Source organism: Vicugna pacos, chromosome X, assembly GCF_048564905.1.
Source record: "Vicugna pacos chromosome X, VicPac4, whole genome shotgun sequence".
Taxonomy (NCBI): domain Eukaryota; kingdom Metazoa; phylum Chordata; class Mammalia; order Artiodactyla; family Camelidae; genus Vicugna; species Vicugna pacos.
The window spans coordinates 39,045,001-39,063,911 of record NC_133023.1 but is presented as its reverse complement, the minus strand read 5'-3'; the positions used below and the strand labels follow the sequence as shown (position 1 = coordinate 39,063,911).

General features: G+C 37.6%; 1 protein-coding gene across 1 annotated transcript in view; it reads right to left on the bottom strand.

Moving 5' to 3' along the window:
* Positions 1-6,152: 6,152 nt before the first annotated feature.
* ZNF81 (zinc finger protein 81) overlaps positions 6,153-18,911 on the bottom strand; it is a 69,658-nt gene continuing 56,899 nt past the window's right edge. The window contains exon 5 of the mRNA XM_006213419.4: positions 6,153-10,883. Within this exon, the coding sequence (XP_006213481.2) occupies positions 9,187-10,883 (1,697 nt within the window). The 3' untranslated portion in view covers positions 6,153-9,186. The remainder of the gene's footprint in view (positions 10,884-18,911) is intronic.

Here is an 18,911-nt window from a genome sequence, read left to right as displayed (position 1 = left end):
ATAGATTGCAAAAAGCACAAGATGCTCTACAGCATTAGTTATCAGGAAAGTGTAAATTAAAACCACAGTGAGATACCACTTCACTCCCACAAAGATGGCTAAAATTAAAAGGAATAACCATACTTAGAAAGGGCAAAGATATGAAGGAAATGGACTGCTTCTATACTGCTGGTGGAAATGTAAAATGGTACACCACTTTGGAAAACAGTTTGGCAATTTCTTAAATAGCTAAATATGCACTCACTATATGACCAAACTATTCATTCCTAGGTATTCACACAAGAGAAATGAAAACTATGTCCACACAAAGACTTGTATTCAAATATTCGTATCAGTTTTATTTGTAACAGTCAAAAACTAGAAACAGCACAGATTTCTATCAACACATGAATAGAAAAACAAATTTGGTACATTTATACAATGAAATACCACCTAGCAATAAAAGTAATTAATATAGATACATGTAACAACAAAAATGTATCAAAAATAGTTATGCTGAATGAAAGAAGCCAAACAAAACAAGAATGCCTGCAGTACGATTCCATTTATATAAAATTATAGAAAGCGCAAACTCATTTATAATGACAGAAAACAGATCAGTGGTTGCCCATGGATGGGGAGAAGGGTGTGAGGACGAAGGGCTGGGTGACAAAGAGGCACAAGGAAACTTTTAAGGGTAATGGGTATGTTCATTATTTTTATTGTAGTGGTTCTAAAGGTACACACAGATGTTAAAACTCATCAAATCATACACTTTAAACAAGTTCCATTTACTATATGCTATTATACCTCAATAAAGTTGTCAAATATATTTTGGAGACGAGAGAAATTTGAAAATGGGCTGGATATGAGATATCATATTAGATGTCATATGAGAATTTGATTGATAATGATAATCCAGTTATGGCAGAGAATTTCCTTATTTTTAGGAGATGGATGCTCATGTATTTGAGTATAATGTCTAGAACTTACCATCAATTATTCAGGAAAAATTTTACAAATACATTGTTGAATCCAGATGAAAGTTATCTGTATGTTCACTGTACTGTTCTTTCAGTATTTCTACATGATTAAAAATGGACATAATTAAAATGCGGGAAAAACACAATATTGTCATATAGATTTATTGCTCACCCTCCTCTTAGGAAGAGAGACATTATTGTCTTAGAATAATAGATTTGTAAGCAAATCTTTTCTGGGATTGTCTCCAGGGAGGGAGACATTCTCTCCCTTTACTGTCCTGGAATGGAAATAAATCTGAGCACACTGACTGTTACTGTCTAGACATTAAGAAACATGAGAGATTTATGGAAAATTATCTCTGACTAGGAGGCTAGAGCCCATCACACACAACCACAAAGAATAATGATATGAAATGAATGAAGAGTGGTATGAAATCGATGGATAAGATGACAAAGACACATTATACGTGCATAACTGAAGTCCCTGAAGAGGAGAAGCAATGGATCAGAAAAAAAGTTCAGCAAAATAAAACTTCCCTGAAATAAAAGTCTTGAATCACGACTGGAACAGCTCACTATAATCCAGTTAAAATTAGTTCACAAAAATCAAGACTAAGATGTATGCTTCTCAAGATCCTTAAGTTCAAGCATAAAAAAAAGAATCATGTGGCAGAAGTGTACAAGAAAAATAGGGAGTAGGTTAATCTTCAACTTCTCAATGGCATCACTCAATTTTAGAAGAGTAATGTTTACCAGGTTCTCAGGAAAAGAAAGTATAACTTTAATAATCGGGGTTCAATTGAGGCAGTAGATTCATTATGAGTATTATGGAATAAGGAATTTTTTATATGAATTAGATCATGCAAAATTGTGAGAGTAGCTGGGGAAGTAAAGGTATGGAAAGGGAAGGGGAAAGATTAGACAAGTCACTAAACCAGCCCTTTGGAAAAACTGTCATGGATGGATAAGTCAGAGTTTGCAAGAAAATCTGAGAAGCCAGGCACTTACAGCTGCTTAAGTGAGACTGTGAGAAGGGAGCTGATGGAGAAGTCTATGAAAAGCTGTTGCCTTTGTAGGCCTGCAGCCAGGCATCCGATGGCCACTGGTGGTCAGCAGGGCTCAGAGATAGAAAGCTGAATACAGAGTAGAAGTGAGTGAGGAAAGATTAAGACCTTCTGGGTATCTCTGCGTCTGCCCTTCACTGCATCTAATCTCAAAACTTTTGGAGTAATAGTTGCTCCTTCACTTTGACTTCCCAAATCTCATGCAATTTCTGCTTCTGGCCAGTTCTAACCTGGAGTCACACAGGATTCTTGAAAACAGATTTCTTAGTATAACCCAGACAACAGTAGAGCGATGCAGCCCAATAACCTAAAAATGATTTTTACTATTGGAAAAATTTTGTGGCGAAATATCATCTGAGTTCAAAATTTCTAACTTTGTTCAGTTGTTTTCTGTAATTAAATTTACTTCTAAAATAAGACTCACCAAAGTTAATAATGACCTCCTTGTCGCAAAATCCAAGAACCAGTTTTCCATCCTCGTGTGAACTGACCTCCAGTCTGTCAGTTCCTCTAGGGAAACACTCATTGGAAATACTCTTTTCTCTCTGAGCCCCTTGCTCACCTGGTATGTTTTCACCTCTCTGGCTGCTCCTTCTCATTATCCTCTGTAAATGAATCCTTGGCCCTGTCCTCAAATGTCGATAGCACAAGCCTTAGTCCTAGACCTGCATTTCCTGTTACTCCATACATTTTCTTTAGGTAGTTGGATGAGACTAAGACACCACAGACAACTCTCAAATCCTTCCCAAGAATAGAGAATGGAAGGGGGGAACTTGCCAGGATCAGGAAGTGGGGTGTGTCTAGTATTAATCAAGAGCTTCTCCCCAAGTATAGTTCTAAGTGCTTTACACAGGTTAAGTGCATTCACTTCTTAGTATGAGTAATCATGCATCCCCCAAAGATATGTTGAAGTCCTAACCCCCAGTACCTCAGAATGTAAACTTATTTGGAAACAGAGTCTTTATGGAAGTAATCAAATTAAAATGAGGCCAGTAGAGTGGGCCTGAACCAATATGACTGGCATCCTTATAAAAAAGGGAAAATTAGACACAGAGACAGATATGCAGAGGGAACACAATGTGAAGACACACAGGAAGAGAACATTTGTGTGACTGGAGTGATACACCTACAAGCCAAGGAATGCCTGAGACCACCAGAAACTAGGAGAGAGGCATGGGATAATTCCTTCTCTAGCCCCTGAAGAGGGAGTGCGGCCCTGTTGGCACCTTGATTTCATACTTCCAGTCTCCAGAACTGGGAGACAATACATTTCTGTTGTTTTCAGACCCTCAGTTTGTGGTACTTTATTACAGCAGCCCTAGGAAGTTCATACACTTCTCACGTCAACTCTAGGAGACAGGTACCAGTGTGAATATCCTTTATAGCTGAAGACATCAGGATAGAGAGGTTAACTAACCTGCCCAAGGTCACATAGCTAGTAACTGGTAGAGCCGAGGATTGAAACCCTAGCCAACTGGCTCCTGAGCCTATCTACCTAACCACTATGCAAATTGCCTCTTAATATTTTGAAAAGCATTGCTCCTAGGGACAAAAATGTTGAAAAGGGTGTATGTAAATCAATCTTAATGTGCAAATGGTTGAATCAGTTATTGCATATCCACCCCATGAACTATCATGCAACCATTCAAAAAGATACTGGGAAGTAATAAAGCAAGAAGCAGAGATGCATGACATGATCCCATATTTGAAAATCAAGGAAAAAAACAATCCTTATGTAGTTGTTGATTATAAGCATGGAACGTATGTCTGTCTATATATAATTATGAGCACAGATTAAAACATGAATGTGTTCATAGGAGTTAATTAGTCTTGGTTATCTGTTGGGGGTAAATAGTGGAGGACATTCAGTAAATAATAAATGTATTAGTTAGCTTTTTCTAGGTAACAAGCCGCCCAAAATTTAGTGGCTTAAAACAATCCATATTTTAATCTGTGATTCTGTGAGTTGTCTGGGATAGGTGGGATGGATGGCAGAGCTTTCCTAGTCTGGGCCAGTGTATTACTAATCTTTTACTATGTAACAAGTTACCCTAAAGTTTAGCAGTTAAAAACAACAAACATTTATTATCTCACAGTTTCTGTGGGTCAGGAATTCAGGTGAGGCTCAGAAGGTTGCCTCTGGCTGAAGGTCTCTCATGAAGTTGCAATCATGATGTCACCTGGGGCTGTGGTCTTATTTGAAAGCAAGACTGGGAGAACTTGCTCCCAAACTCACTCGTGGGTCTCCCCCAACAGGACTGCCTCATGCTTCCCCTTGGGTGAGCCATCTGAGAGTGAGAGAGCATCCTAAATGGAAGCCATGGTCCTTCTGTAACCTAATCTTGGAAGTGATGTCACATTACCTCTGCCTCATTCTATTTACTAGAACCAGGTCACTAAATCCAGCCCAAACTCAAGGGAATGGAATTACACAAGAGTGTGGCTACCAAGAGATGGGGATCATGTAAGGTCATCTCAGAGGCTGCCAACCACAGTGGGCTCGGATGTGGTTAGATGGATAGAATAGCTTCATTCACATGTCTGGCAAATGAAATCTGGTTGGTCTAGGGCACCTCAAATGGGAAGTTTCATCTCTGCTCCATCATTGCTCCATTAGGTCTCATCCTCTAATAGCATAACCCAGGCTTTTTCACACTTGGGTTCAGGATTTCAAAGGGCAAGAGTGGGCAAACTTCAATGCAAGCACTTCTCAAGCCTCTGCTTGTGTCATATCTGCTAATGTCCTGTTAGCCAAAGAAATGGCCAAATCCAGTTTCAAGGGTTGGAGAAACAGACTCTACCTCTTGGGTGAAATAGCAAAGTCATATTGAGAGGGGGCATATATTCTGATGGAAGTGGCCAAAGAGGATCATCCAGACCTCTGGATTCTGGCTGGAATGTAGACATCCAGAAAAAGCTTAGCTGCCATTTTTATAGTGAGGAAAAAAAACTATGTAATCTACAAAATCATAACTTTTCTTGAACTCATTAGAGAGCTAAGATTATAGAGCAACCACCTAGCTTGATAAATGCCTCAAAAGATAACAGGGAGTTATCACTGGGTCACCCGTGGCAGGGCAGGAAGGAAGATGGGTCCACCATACCAGGAGTAAGAATTCAGCAAGAATTTTAAATAAATTTCTAAAGCCTAAGTGTGGGAGAGTGTGAGAATATAGGACCTCTGAGAGCTGGAGACCTAGGGGTAGTTGACTCCCACTTGCAGGTTCTTCTCACAGACCTCCATTGGGTGCTCACAAGAAACACTGGAGGTAGGGTAGGGTGGGAGACTGGAGAAAGCCCCTCTCAGGGTGCAGGTCTGCCCAGGGACACCTGCTGATACAGAAGTGGCACAAAGCCCCAATGGGCCCCTACTCCCTTACAGAACAAATGCCTTAAGGCACTGGGGGAAGTGAAGGAAAACTTGTTGCTCTCCACCCCACCCCCTCCACCAACCAGGACATAGGTGAAGATCCGCTGCAGCTAGAAGAAAGGGAAAGGAAAAAAAAATCTACTCATGGTGGAAGTGCAGGAAACCATTCCAGGGCCCAGACCATTAAAGGCCTTATACCAATGGAGAGGGCAGGATCACTGAAAAAGCCTCACCCTCAAGACCTAGGGATACAGGACCTGCCTAAGACTGAGACTGACCCAGGACAGCTCCTGCCCCTGCCCCCAGCTCATCAGGTCACGAAGACCCAGGTAATAATACAAGTTTATTACTAAGGGAGAGGCAAGAGCATGGAGAGAGAGATTCTGAGATGCAGACACATGAAAAAGGCCTAAAGGCAAGGGTGCTGCATGAATATAGGGAAAAGTTCTCTGGGAAACCAGTGCCTCTCCTAAGCACATAGTAACACTAGAGAAATTTGAAGTCACTGGCACACCAAAGGTAAAGAGAGCAACAACAAAACCTAAACCCAGTCCAAATCCTGACTAGATGGACTCGATCTCCCTATGCTAATGACCTATAAGGAAAGCAGCCATGTCTATTCTCAGGAATAAATATTTACGTCAGCTTCTATTCTCTGATATAGAGCAACTGACATTCGGCCAAAAATTAGATGCAAAACAGCAAGAGAAAACAATACACTGTCAAGAGAAAGCAATCAACACATCCAGACTCCCATTGTTGGAACTATCAAACAGATAATTTATTTTTTTTTAATTTTTTAAAAAGTGAAAGCAAATTTATTTAGGGAGATACAGACTCTATGGACAGACTGCGGGCCATCTCAGAAGGCAAGAGAGGCGGCCCACACAGAAAACTTAAAATAAAAGTGATTAATATATTAAAGAGGGTAGTGGAAAATGTAAACCACAGGTATGAACAGATGGGGAATTTCAGCAGAAAGATAAAAACTCTATGATCCAAATGGAAACACTAGAAATAAAAAGAGAACATAACTGAGATGAAGAATGCCTTCAATGGGTTTATCAGTAGACCTGACAGAGCCAGGGTAGGGGTTAAAATCTGTGAACTTGAAGATAGGCTAGTAGATATTATCCCAACTGAAAAACAAAGAGAAAAATAATGTTTGAAAACAGGCACACATATAGGGATGGAAAATTGTAGCATTTTCTATCTAACACAGTCTATCTTCTGGTCACAAATTATTTACATTAGCACACCATGCAAAACATGTACACTCCCTTCCCAAGACCTCTAGATATCTATCCCAAATTATGGCATCAGGCTCAAATCCAAGACCTTAAGTCTTCTATATCAGGTTCAGATATGACTGAGGCTCTCTGGGTGTAGCTTCTCAGTTTCTTGATCCAGAGACCTGTGAGTTAATTGACAAGTCATATGACCACCCCCCCACCCAACACACACACACACACACACACACACACACACACACACACACACACACACACACAAATATAAATACAATAGTGAGATAGGGACAGGATAACTGCAATAGATACTCCCTTTCAAAAAGGGAAGGAACAAGAGGCACATATCAGTCACTGTTCCATAACAATTCTGAAATCCCACAGACCAAATGTTGTCAGGTCTCCCTGGTCCAGGGGCAAATGATGTTTCTTGCTTAGGTCACAGTTCTACCTGCGAGTGGCTTCGTGGCCCATTTTAATCCCTTGTTCTTGGGTCTTCTCTCTGAGATGGCCTTCTTTTCCCATAAGAAATGGCCCATGTTTGCAGCTGAGTAATTTTCTCAGTTTGCTTCCTGTTCACAGAAGTTAAAGACGGGAGTCCAGAAGCCACTTTTCATTTTGGACTGTTTCAGTCTCTTTAAGTCCAACCTGGAGGTAGTTTCGCTAGTAAAACTCTATTAAAACTGTTACAGGTTTCCTACGAATCTGTTAGTCCATGTCCCAAATGCAACATCAACCATTCTTTTTAAGACAGGCCCCTCTCGATTTTGAGTAGTGGGTTGGGCTACTGAGGACAAAGTTGAAAAGTTTTTAGAAGCTGTTCAGCTTAGCTGAGAGGGTTTCCCAAACGCCAACTTAAATATTTCACACATTTTAACAAAGGGTCTCACAGCCACATGCATAATTTGATCTCTGCCCTGAGGCCATTTTTTTTCACCTTGAGAATATTCTGATGGTTGGAAAGACTGGATATGTAAAGCAGTTATTTTTGAACAAAGTTAAGTCCTGGCCTTTTTTTTTTTGTATTTCTTCTTAATTCTGCTTGCAAATGGAAGTTGTTTACTGAGTTCATATTTTTCTTTCTGTACCTTATCATATGCAGCTAAAATGAGCAAACTGATACTTCCAGCATTCTGTTGGAAATCTCTTTAGCCAGATCCACAAGTTCATTTGGTACATCCTTAGTTTTTCCACAGAGCATGGTGACTGTTTTGCTATCTTTTCCTTACTAAACAACATAAACTGCCGTCTTTTCCAGCCTTTCTTAACAATTTTCTTCATTGTTTTTCCAGCCTCCACCTTTCACCCAGGCCCAAAGCTAATAATGCCGTGTCTTATGTTTTGATACAATACCCCCAGTATGCGTACAATTTTAGGTACTACTCAGCATTTGCTGTGCAACAGACTACCCCAAAACTTAGAAGCTTAAAACAGTAATCATTTTATCTCGTAATTCACTGGTTGGGATAACTGGTGTGGCTCTTTTGCTGTGGCTGGGGCTAGAGGTCAAGGAAGGCCTCACCCCCATGTCTGGCATTTGGTCTAAGGAGCCTGAGGTGGGCTGGCTCATCTCCGCTCCATGTGGTTTCTCAATCTTCAGTAATCTGAGCTTCTTCACATGAAAGTTTGAGAATTCCAAAGGGCAGCAGGAGAGGGTAAGCCTCAAAGCAGGCTTTTCACACTTCTCCAGCATCTTCTTGAATCTCTTTGCTAATGTACATTGGCCAAAGCGAGTCACATGGCCAAGCTCAGAGTCAAGGAGTAGAGAGAGACAGCCCTACCTCTTAAGAGAAACAAGAGTAACATTACAAAGGAGTGTGCATAAAAGGATGGGAGAGATCTGTGGCTATTTTGCATTGTACCACAATGAAAGAAGATAAAAACATGATGTCATGGAAACCAATATGAATGACAGGATTATATTTATGTGCTCGTGTAAAATTGTATTTGCAGATTTGTGTATATATAAAACCATAATGAAAAAAACTATAATGACTTTATGGATTCATGTGAGAGAAATATTCAGCAGGAAACATATTCGATAGACAAGATTATATTAAATTAAAAAACTTCAATTCAATTATTCCTTCCATTGTGTAATGTTTTCTGCTACAAAAACACTCCACAGAACTGAGAGCACATCAACATATTTTGTTGTCCTATCTTTCATTTTGTTGACATTTTAAATTGCTTAATATAACACAGTAAACATTACTGTCATTTATATAATTTTGCACACTCCTTGTATAACGAATTGGGCAATGGTGCCTTATAATACTTTCTACAGGAAGGTTTTTCCTAATGCATCAAGCTGATTTTCCAGTATGAATTCTATTATATTTTGTGAGTCTGTGCAAATATGGAAATTTCCCTTCATTCAGTGCATTCTTAGAGTAATTTTTCTCATCTCAGGTGAGAGAGCTTGATGAATGCTTTTTATTATGCAAGGTATTCATATAGGATTTTGGTTGAATTTTATAAAACACACTTAGACCTGACTGCTATGATAAAGGTTTTCTCACTTGCAAGAAACAGGGTTACTTTCATGTATGAATATTGCGATGCATACTCAGAACTGATTTCTGAGTGAAGCCCTTTCCACAGTCACTACATTTATAGGGTTTATCTCCAGTATGAATTGTCTGGTGTTTATTGAAATTTGACCTGTCAGTGAAGGCTTTCCCACACTCTGCACATATATATGGTTTCTCTCCTGTGTGAATTCGTTGATGTACTTTGAGATGTGGTTTCTTGGAGAAGGATTTCTCACAGTCAGAACATTTATAAGGCTTCTCTGTGGTATGAATTCTCTGATGTGTAATTAACTCTGACTTCTGGATGAAGGCCCTTCCACAATCAGCACAAACATAGGGTTTCTCTCCAGTATGAATTGTCTGGTGTTTATTGAAATTTGACCTGTCCGTGAAGGCCTTCCCACATTCAGCACATATATAAGACTTCTCTCCAGTATGAGATTTCTGGTGAGTATTGAGATTTGACCTATTGGTGAAGGCCTTCCCACAGTCAGTGCATATATAGGGTTTCTCTCCTGTGTGAATTCGCTTATGCATCTGGAGTTGTGATTTAGAAGGGAAAGACTTCCCACAGTCACTGCATTCATAAGGCTTCTCTCCAGTATGAATTCTTTGATGTGCAATCAAGTGTGCCTTTTGGATGAAGGCCTGCCCACATTCAGTACATACATAGGACCTCTCTCCTGTATGAATTCTCTGATGCATTCTGAGTGTTGATTTTTGGGTAAAGGCTTTCCCACACTCACTGCACTTGTGGTGTCTCTCTCCAGTATGAATTTTCTGATGTACATTGAGGGCTGAGTTCAGGGAGAAGCCTTTCCCACATTCACTGCACTCATAAAGTTTTTCTCCAGTATGGGTTGTCTGATGCCTCAGTAGAGATGACACTTGGAAAAATGATTTTCCACATTCACTGCATTTATAGGGTTTTTCTCTAGTATGCATTTTCTCATGCAAAATTAATTCTGAATTCTGGATGAATGCCTTCCCACATTCAGAACATATATAGAGCTTTTCGTCTCTATGAACTCTCAAATATATACTGAGTAGTGGCTTCTGTGTAAAAACATTTACACATTTGCTAAGCTCATGAGGTTTTTCCATAGAATGAATTCTCTGAGGTGCAAAGAGGTGTGACCTCTGGGTGAAGATCTTCCCAAATTCAGTACACATATTTGCTTTCTCCCCAACAGGAAATTTCAGATTGTGACCAAGCGCTTGTTTGAGGCTGAAGACTTTTCCATGCTGATTGCTGTCACAGAATTTCACTCCTGTATGCGTATTTTCATGGTTAGTATAAGAAGAGCTCTGGGTGAAAACCTGACCATGTCCAATAATCTTATCAAAGTTCTTTGCTGCACTGTTTTTACTATGAATATGTAAATCTAAATTATGCTTTAAACTCTTTCCAAATGAGTCACGTTTATGAGGTCTTTTCTGTGAAAGAATATGATTTGGGCCTGGATGAACAAATTTTCCACTGTCTTTATATTCATAATCCCACTCTGTATTCAATATTTTCTTATTGATGAAAGCAGCAGGATTCTGGTTTCCCTGATAGCTCTTTATCTGTTCAGCATCTTGCCACAGTTCTTCTAAAATGGAATACAATGAATCATCCCTTGTATCTTCACCCTCCATTTCACTATGAAATGAAACTTTTCCAGAAATTCTTTTTTGTGAGGTCTTAATCCCAAACTTCCCATCTAAAAAGAGAAAGAAAAAGTAAAATTGACACAAAGAATAGATAGCAGAAGATTAAAAGTTACACATAAGCTAATTCAAATGGAATACAGGGAAGCTAGTTACATTTGATGACGATGATGATGGCAATGATGACAGGAAAAAAAATATACATAGCCCTTACTATGTGTCAAGCTCTTGTATGACACTTACAATGTTCCAGGCATTGTTCTAAGAAACATATACATATGAACTCATTTAATCCTTTAAAAAGTCCTATGTTTTCAATTATTATCCACGCCCATTGTAGATAAGGAAAGTGAAGTTCAGAATGATTGTCTATATATGTATGGATCCTTCCCTCTCTCCCCCCTCCCTCTCTCTCTATCTATATCTATATCTGTATCTATACACATACACATATATAGTTATTCAGTATTGGAGATTGGAGTTTAACATAAGAATCTAGCTTTATTTTGATAAGTGATATCAAGTAGGGTGGACAAAAAATTAAACAGACAAGGGTTTTAAAGAGAAATATCTGTGGAGAGTCTAGGCTTGAAAGGGGTAACTCAGAGTCTAAGTCCTCATTAGCTTTCAATTTTAAATCCTCACTGATCTCGCTGCTTCTTGCTTATGAGCAACAATATCAAATTAATGATAAAAAAATTAAATTTACTAAGAGAGTAGATCCTAAAAGTTCTCATCACAAGGAAATTTTTTTTCTTTTTCTTTTGGAACTATAAGGTATGGATGTTAATGAAACTTATTGTGGCAATCATTTCACAACATATGTTAAGTCAAGCCATTATGCTGTACATCTTAAACTTATACAATGCTGCATGTCAATTATACCTCAGTAAAACTGAAAAAAATTTATTCATGCCTATGGGAAAAATATTGTGGTCAGAGCCATATTGACCTATACAAACAATAAATGGATGTCTATACTCCAGTTCTCCAACCAGGTGTAACTGTTTTCTTGGAACTAAAATTATATATACCTAACAAGAGCTACAAAATCAGAGAGATGACAAGCCATCTGTAGTAGATTGAAAGCTGTCCACTAGAACCTGTTTCGCCATTTTTTTGCATTAAAAGAGTAGTAGCCAGGCACATGGCTGCCCAGTCATATATTTCTCAGCCTCCTCTGAAAATTTGTGTGGCCATGTGACAATGTCCTCAACAGAATGTGAGAGAAAATGATGGGTGCTACTTTCAAACCAGAGCATTGAAACGGTGGGCATGTTTTCTCTATGCCCTCTCCCATCTCCTTGCTTACTAAAAGCTGGACTTGGTAGCAACATAGATTCAAACATGCAGATGCCACACAGAATCCAAAAGAGGGTGAAGTTGAGTAATGGAAGAAACCTGGATACACGAATAAGCATCAGCAACTAGGTTTTCCAATGGCCTGTGATATTAGAAACTTTATCTAAGAGAGAAGTAAAATTCTTTATTTAAATCACTGTATTTTATTACTGTGAATTAGCTTAAATGCAATACACCATTCTTGCCCAGAGTGGGAATCACAGATGTTTTCCATTACCAGTACAGTGCATGAGACATATTACATTCTCAATAATAATTTTCAAATGGAAAAATTATACATTATCTTATCAGCAAGAGGTTTTAGATACTGAAAATGCTCTGAGGCATCAAATCCAGTTTTCCCATTAGTCAGTTTGATACTGCACTCCGACGCATGTCCCATACAAAACCTCATCCTCTTATACTTAAGTTGCATTTCATTCTCATACATTTGGCTTTAATTTATTCTGAAGTTATTAAACCCTGGATTCCTAAGCTTGGTTTTGGAAGTGGCTTTGTGTTTCACTTTATTTAACACTTAAATATATATATAATATATAATTTAAAGATAAAACTTAACTTCTAAACCCCTGCTGTACTGGACAATATTTATATCACCAGCACGAATATTCATGGTAAGAAATCTGCTCTTGCAATAAAAAGCTTCTTTACACCTTTCCTGAGCCCACAGATTCTGTGAACAGTACATAAATGGAGAGTCATCAGTCTAGAAAGAGTTGTGCATGCAAGCTAGCATTCTCTTTGCCACTCCAAAAAAAAAGTGCCTCATAGAAGTCCAATTTATTCCCAAATAAAGACACATTCATATCCTCTTCTTCCATTCAGCCTGCTCAGCATCGTCTTTTGGGCCACTTAAAATGTATGTGTCCTTCATTAAGTGGTTTAATAGTCTTTTACTTTAAAATTTAACCTGATCATATTGCTAGTGAGACGTTTTCTGAACTTCAAAAGCAGACACTCTCTGTGCTACTCATTTTGTTCGTCATTTTAACAGACTGCTATTATAATGGAAATAATGCACAGAGAGTAAATTTTTAAATATTTGATGCCATTGTCCTTACTTTCTAATTACAATCTATGTTCCACTGAACTTTTCTCAGCACAATTTTTAAAAATCCTTCTGGAATAGAGCAAAATACTCAAATGTTTATCCCCTACAAATTTGATTAGTTAATACTGGTAAGTAGTTTCATCGTGCTTAGCATTTGAATAATAAAAATAAGACACAGGCTCTTATTTTCAGAGACTTTCAAAATTCCTAGAGGCAGAAGCATCTGAGGGATGGGGGAAAAGAAATGGAGAATAGCAGTAACTCTGGAGTGGGTAAGGGCCATTTAATGGTCTGGATGATAACCTGAAATGAAACAAAATACAAGTGTCTATTGCCTAGATAGGCAGAGCACAAAATAATAAAGAGTCTACATGCTGAGACAAGCTTCATATTTGGTAGGCACTAAAGACAAGGTGAAAACTTGAGGAAAGTATGAATTAAGGAAAATATACAGATACAACTTTACCTGGAAATAAATGGCCATGTTGTACATGGCACTGAGAAGAGCTATTGGTCACATATGGAAGAAATACAAATTTACTTCATAAAATTAATGGCAAAGATAAATGCAGTGTCTCAGGTAATGAAGTCTATTAACAGAATTTAAGATGAACTAGAAACAAGAATGGAATCTGCAAATCCCACTATGAACAGGATAATCCAAGCATAAGAAAACATAGACCTGCTTTTGGGTGATGCTACTAGGAGTTAAGATGAGAGGATATCTAAACAGTATTCTTTTAGAAAGAAAAAAAGAGGAATTGCAGAGTAATTAGTAGGAGAAGATAACTAAGAGGGAAGAAACAAGAAACAGCAGAATCTGACAAAATTTGGAATGTTGAGGATTCCTGATTTGGGCAGTGATGATGCCAATTACTCACATACTAAGGATGAATAAAGCAGAATACTCTATGAGAACTGTCTAATATGTAGGTAAGCGTGTACTAAAGCTTAGTTATAATATAGCAAATAGTCAATATGGAAGTCATCAGAATACAAATAAAAAGCTTAACTGTTCATATTGGAAAACTCTTTTGAGTTAATTACTATGGAACAAATATACAGAAGACAGTAAACAACATCCATAGCCAGGAGCATCTCAGTGAGGAGGAAGAGTTTCAATGGAAAAGGAAATAAGTAAATTAGGTACAAATCAAGAAGAGAAAAAATCGAGTATGTGTATGTATATGTATGACTGAAACATTAGGTAATACATCAGAAATTGACACATTGTAACTGACTATACTTCAATTTAAAAAAAAAAGAGAAAAAACCTGCATGGTTAGAGAAGATAAAGTAACAGGAATAAGCAATTCACAGAAGAGGAAACCCAAATTGATAACAAATATTAAAAAGCCACATTACATCGATTAGATTGGCCACAAAATGAGAAATCTGGATAATGCCAAGTGTTGACATAGATGTTGTGAATTTGGCACACTTGTGTACTGCATGTATACTCCAATGATCAAGCAGCACCATTCCCATATAAATATCCCCAAGGAATCATCTCACAGGCTCATAAGTGTATAAGAAATTATTCATTTTTATTGAGGTATAGTTTCTACCCAGTAAAGTACAGATTCTAACTGTAGAATTCAATTAATTTTTTCATATTATAGAGCCATGTAACCACTACCTAAATGAAAATACAAACTATCTTAATTATCTCAGAAGGTTTCCTTTTGGTCCTTCCCAGTCAATTACTGTCTTCCAGAGGTAACCATCATTCTCAGCATAGATCACAAATAATTTATCACTATAGATTAGTTTTGCTTGTCCTTGAACTTTATATAAATTGAACCATATAGCATGGACTCATCTATATGCCTGGCCTTTTTGCTCAACAATGTTTTTGAGGTTCATCCAAGTTCTTGTGTGTATCAGTAGCTCTTTGTTTTTCACTGCTGTGTAGTATCACATTATAAGAATATAGCACAACATTCGTCCACTCTCCTGTTGATGGACATGTGGGGTGTTTCATGTTTTTGACAATTATGCTAATGTTGATATGAACATTCCTGTACATTTTTTAGTGGACATTTGAGCTCATTTCTCTTAAATAAATGCCTAGAAGTGACATTTCTGGGATACAGGATAGCCATATATTTAGCATCAGTTGGTACTGTTTCCCAAAGTGACTGAAAGAATTTACATTACTACCATCAATGTATGGGAATTCCACTTACTCCAAATAGTCATTAACACTTGATATTGTCAAGCATTTTAATTTTACCCATTCTTCTGTATGTCTGCCTGTGTGTAGGGTTGTCTTATTATGGTTTTAATTTATATTTCCCCAATGAGTAATGATGTTCAGCACCTTTTCATATATATAATGATCATTTGGATACCTCTTTTTATTTTATTTTTTTTGGATACCTCTTTTTAAAAAGTATCTGTTCATGTCTTTTATTCATTTTTTTTCTACTCGGTTGTCTGCCTTTTACTTTTTGATTCATAAGAGTTCTTTATATATTCTGCATGACTGGGACATTATGCTGTACATGAGAAATTGACACATTGTAACCGACTATACTTCAATAAAAAAGAGCTCTTTATACATCCTGAATGCAAGTCATTTGTCCAATCTGTGTATTGCAGATATCTTCTCCAGTTTGTGGCTTGTCTGTTCACTTTCTTAATGATAAGTTTTGAAGAAGAACTTTTCATTCTAACATAGCTCAATTTACTATCAAATAAGATGTACATTGTTTTTGTTTGTTTGTTTGTTTTTGTTCTTCAAAAGAACTTGTGTAATATTGGTATTATTCATTTACATGACAGTAAGAATTCACCAATGAAGAAAGGTTTCAAATCATAGGTTAATCTTTCAGTGATAAAAAGACTACTAAATTTTTAATCTTTTTTGCGACATTTCTTGCAATTTGTCTTTTTCTAGGACTGTCACCATTTCATTTCAGTTACCAAATTTGTTGCCATAAAGTTTCTTATAATATCTTCTTAATATCCTTTTAACATCTGTAAGATTTGTAATGATGTTTCCTTTTGCATTCATGGCATTAATAATCTGTGTTTTCTCTTTTTCTTCATTAGTCTTATCAGAGATTTATGAATTGTATTAATCTTTTTGTAGAACCAATTTTTGGCCTTCTCAGTTTTCATTACTATATTCTGAGTTGCAAACTTAGATCACTAATTGTTAACCTTTCTGATTTTCTGGTAAATTACATATAAAGTATACATTTTTTATTGAAGTATAGCTGACATACAATATTGTATTAGTTTTAGGTACACAACATAGTGAGATTTGACATTTTTATACATTACAAAATGATAAGCCTAGTAACCATCTTTCACCATACAAAGTTATTACAATATTATTGACTATATTTCCCATGCTGTATATTTCATCCCCATGACTCATTTATTTTCTAGCTGGAAGTTTGTACCTCATAATCCTCTTCACCTATTTTGTCCACCCCTCACCCCTCTCAACTCCAGCAGCCACCAGTTTGTTCTCTGTACCCATGAGTCTGTTTCTGTGGTTTTCATGAGTCTGTTTCTGTGGTTTTGTTTGTTCATTTGTTTTGGTTTTTAGATTCCGCATGTAAGTGAAATCATACAGTATTTGTCTTTCTCTTTATTTTTTGTGTATCTGTGATGGGTTTTTGGTTTGTGGTTACCATGAGGTTCACATATAACCTATGTACATAGCAATCTATTTTTAATTGATGGTTGCTTCAGTTTGAGCACATTCTAAAAGCACTACATTTCTCCCTGCAACATTTTACATCTTTTGATGTATTGCTTAACTAATTATTTTAGATACAGATGATTTTACTACTTTTGTCTTTTGACCTTCATAATAGCTTTATAGGTGGTTTTACTATATGTTTGCCTTTATCTGTGAGATTTTTTTCTTTCACGATTTTCTTATTTCTAATTATGGCCCTTTCTCTTCTGTTTAAAGTCCTTTTAACATTTCTTGTAAGGCCAGTTTAGTGGCGATAAACTCCTTTAGCTTTTGCTTGCCTAAGAAACTGTTTCTCCTTCAATTCTGAATGATAACCTAACTGGGTAGAATATTCTTGTTGTAAGATTTTTTTTCCTTTCAGCACTATGAATATATTGTGCCACTCCCTTCTGGCCTGTAGTTTCTGCTGAAAAATCAGCAATAATCTTATGGGAGTTCCCTTGTATGTAACTAGTTGTTCTTCTCTTGCTGCTTTTAAGAGTCTCTTTTAACTTTTGACATCTGAATTATAATTTGTCTTGGTATGGGTCTCTTTGAGTTCATCTTGTTTGGGACTCTGTACTTCCTGGACTCTGCTTCCTGGATAGATGTCTGCTTCCTTCCCCAGGTTAGGAAATTTTTGAGCCATTATTTCTTCAAATAAGTTTTCTGTCCCTTTCTCTCTCTCTTATCCTTCTGGGACTCCTATAATGTGACTGGTGTTCTCCCAGGGGTCTCTAAAACTATCCTCATTGTTTTGAATTATTTTTTCTTTTTGCTGTTGTGATTGGGTGATTTCCACTACCTTGTCTTCCAGATCACTGATTCATTCCTCTGCATCCTCTAATCTGTTGTTGATTCCCTCTAGTGCAGTTATTGTAGTCTTCAGTTCTGATTCTTTTTTATATTTTCTCTTTGTTGAAGTTCTCAGTGAATTCATCTTTTCTTCCCCAGAGATTGGTCAGCATCATGACTATCTGAATTCTTTATCTGGTAAAATTGCTTATCTCCATTTCATTTAGTTCTATTTCTGAGGCTTTGTCTTGTTCTTTTTATTTGGAAAGTATTCCTTTGTCTCCCCATTTTATGTAACTCTCTGTTTCTATGTATTAATTAGATAGGTCAGCTACATCTCCCAGTCTTAAAAGGTGTCCTATGAGGCCCAGTGGTGCAAAACCCTCTTGTCACCGAAGCCAGGTACTCTAGGGGTATCCCCTACATGGGCTACATGGGCCCACCTGCTGTGGTTGGGCCACGATTGCTATGAGCACACTGGAGGATGGGCTGGTCCCCTGGAGCATGAGCCACTTTGGAGGGGCACTGGGGCCAGCCGAGGCTGCCCAGTAGGTGGGGTAGGTTGGGTCCTCAGGGGAACATTGGGCGTGTGGTGTTAGCTAGGCTGATGGAGAGTGGAAGAGTGACAGAAACAGTACCTGCCAGCACTAGGCCAGCTAGGTGGAAGCAGAGTAAAAAAAAAAATGGTGCCCACCAGCACTTCTGTTCCTGGAGAAAGTTCCTCCAGATCCTTGCCCCTCTGGCACATGCCCTAAAATTAGTCAATGAATCTTCTTCTCATATAAACCAGGCCCTTTTCAAGCTGCTGCCTCTGCAGTGGGACTCAGAGCAAATAAGTCTGCGTGTGATCCTTTCAAGAGTGGAGTCTCAGTTTCTGATAGCTCTCCAGCTCTCTCAGATATAAGCCCCACTGGGGCTTACAAAGCTAGATGTTGTGTTGAAATTTTATCAATTTCAGAGAAAGAGGGCACATTACTGAAGATATAACAGACATTAAAATGATAATACAGGAATATTATAAAACAACTGTATGCCAAAAATTTACACCTTAGATAAAATGCACAAAGTCCTTGAAAGAACAACATATCAAAACAAGAAAAAGGAAGTATGAATATCCTCACATTTATTAAAGAAATTGAATTTGAAATTAAAGATAGTCCCACAAAGAAAATTTCA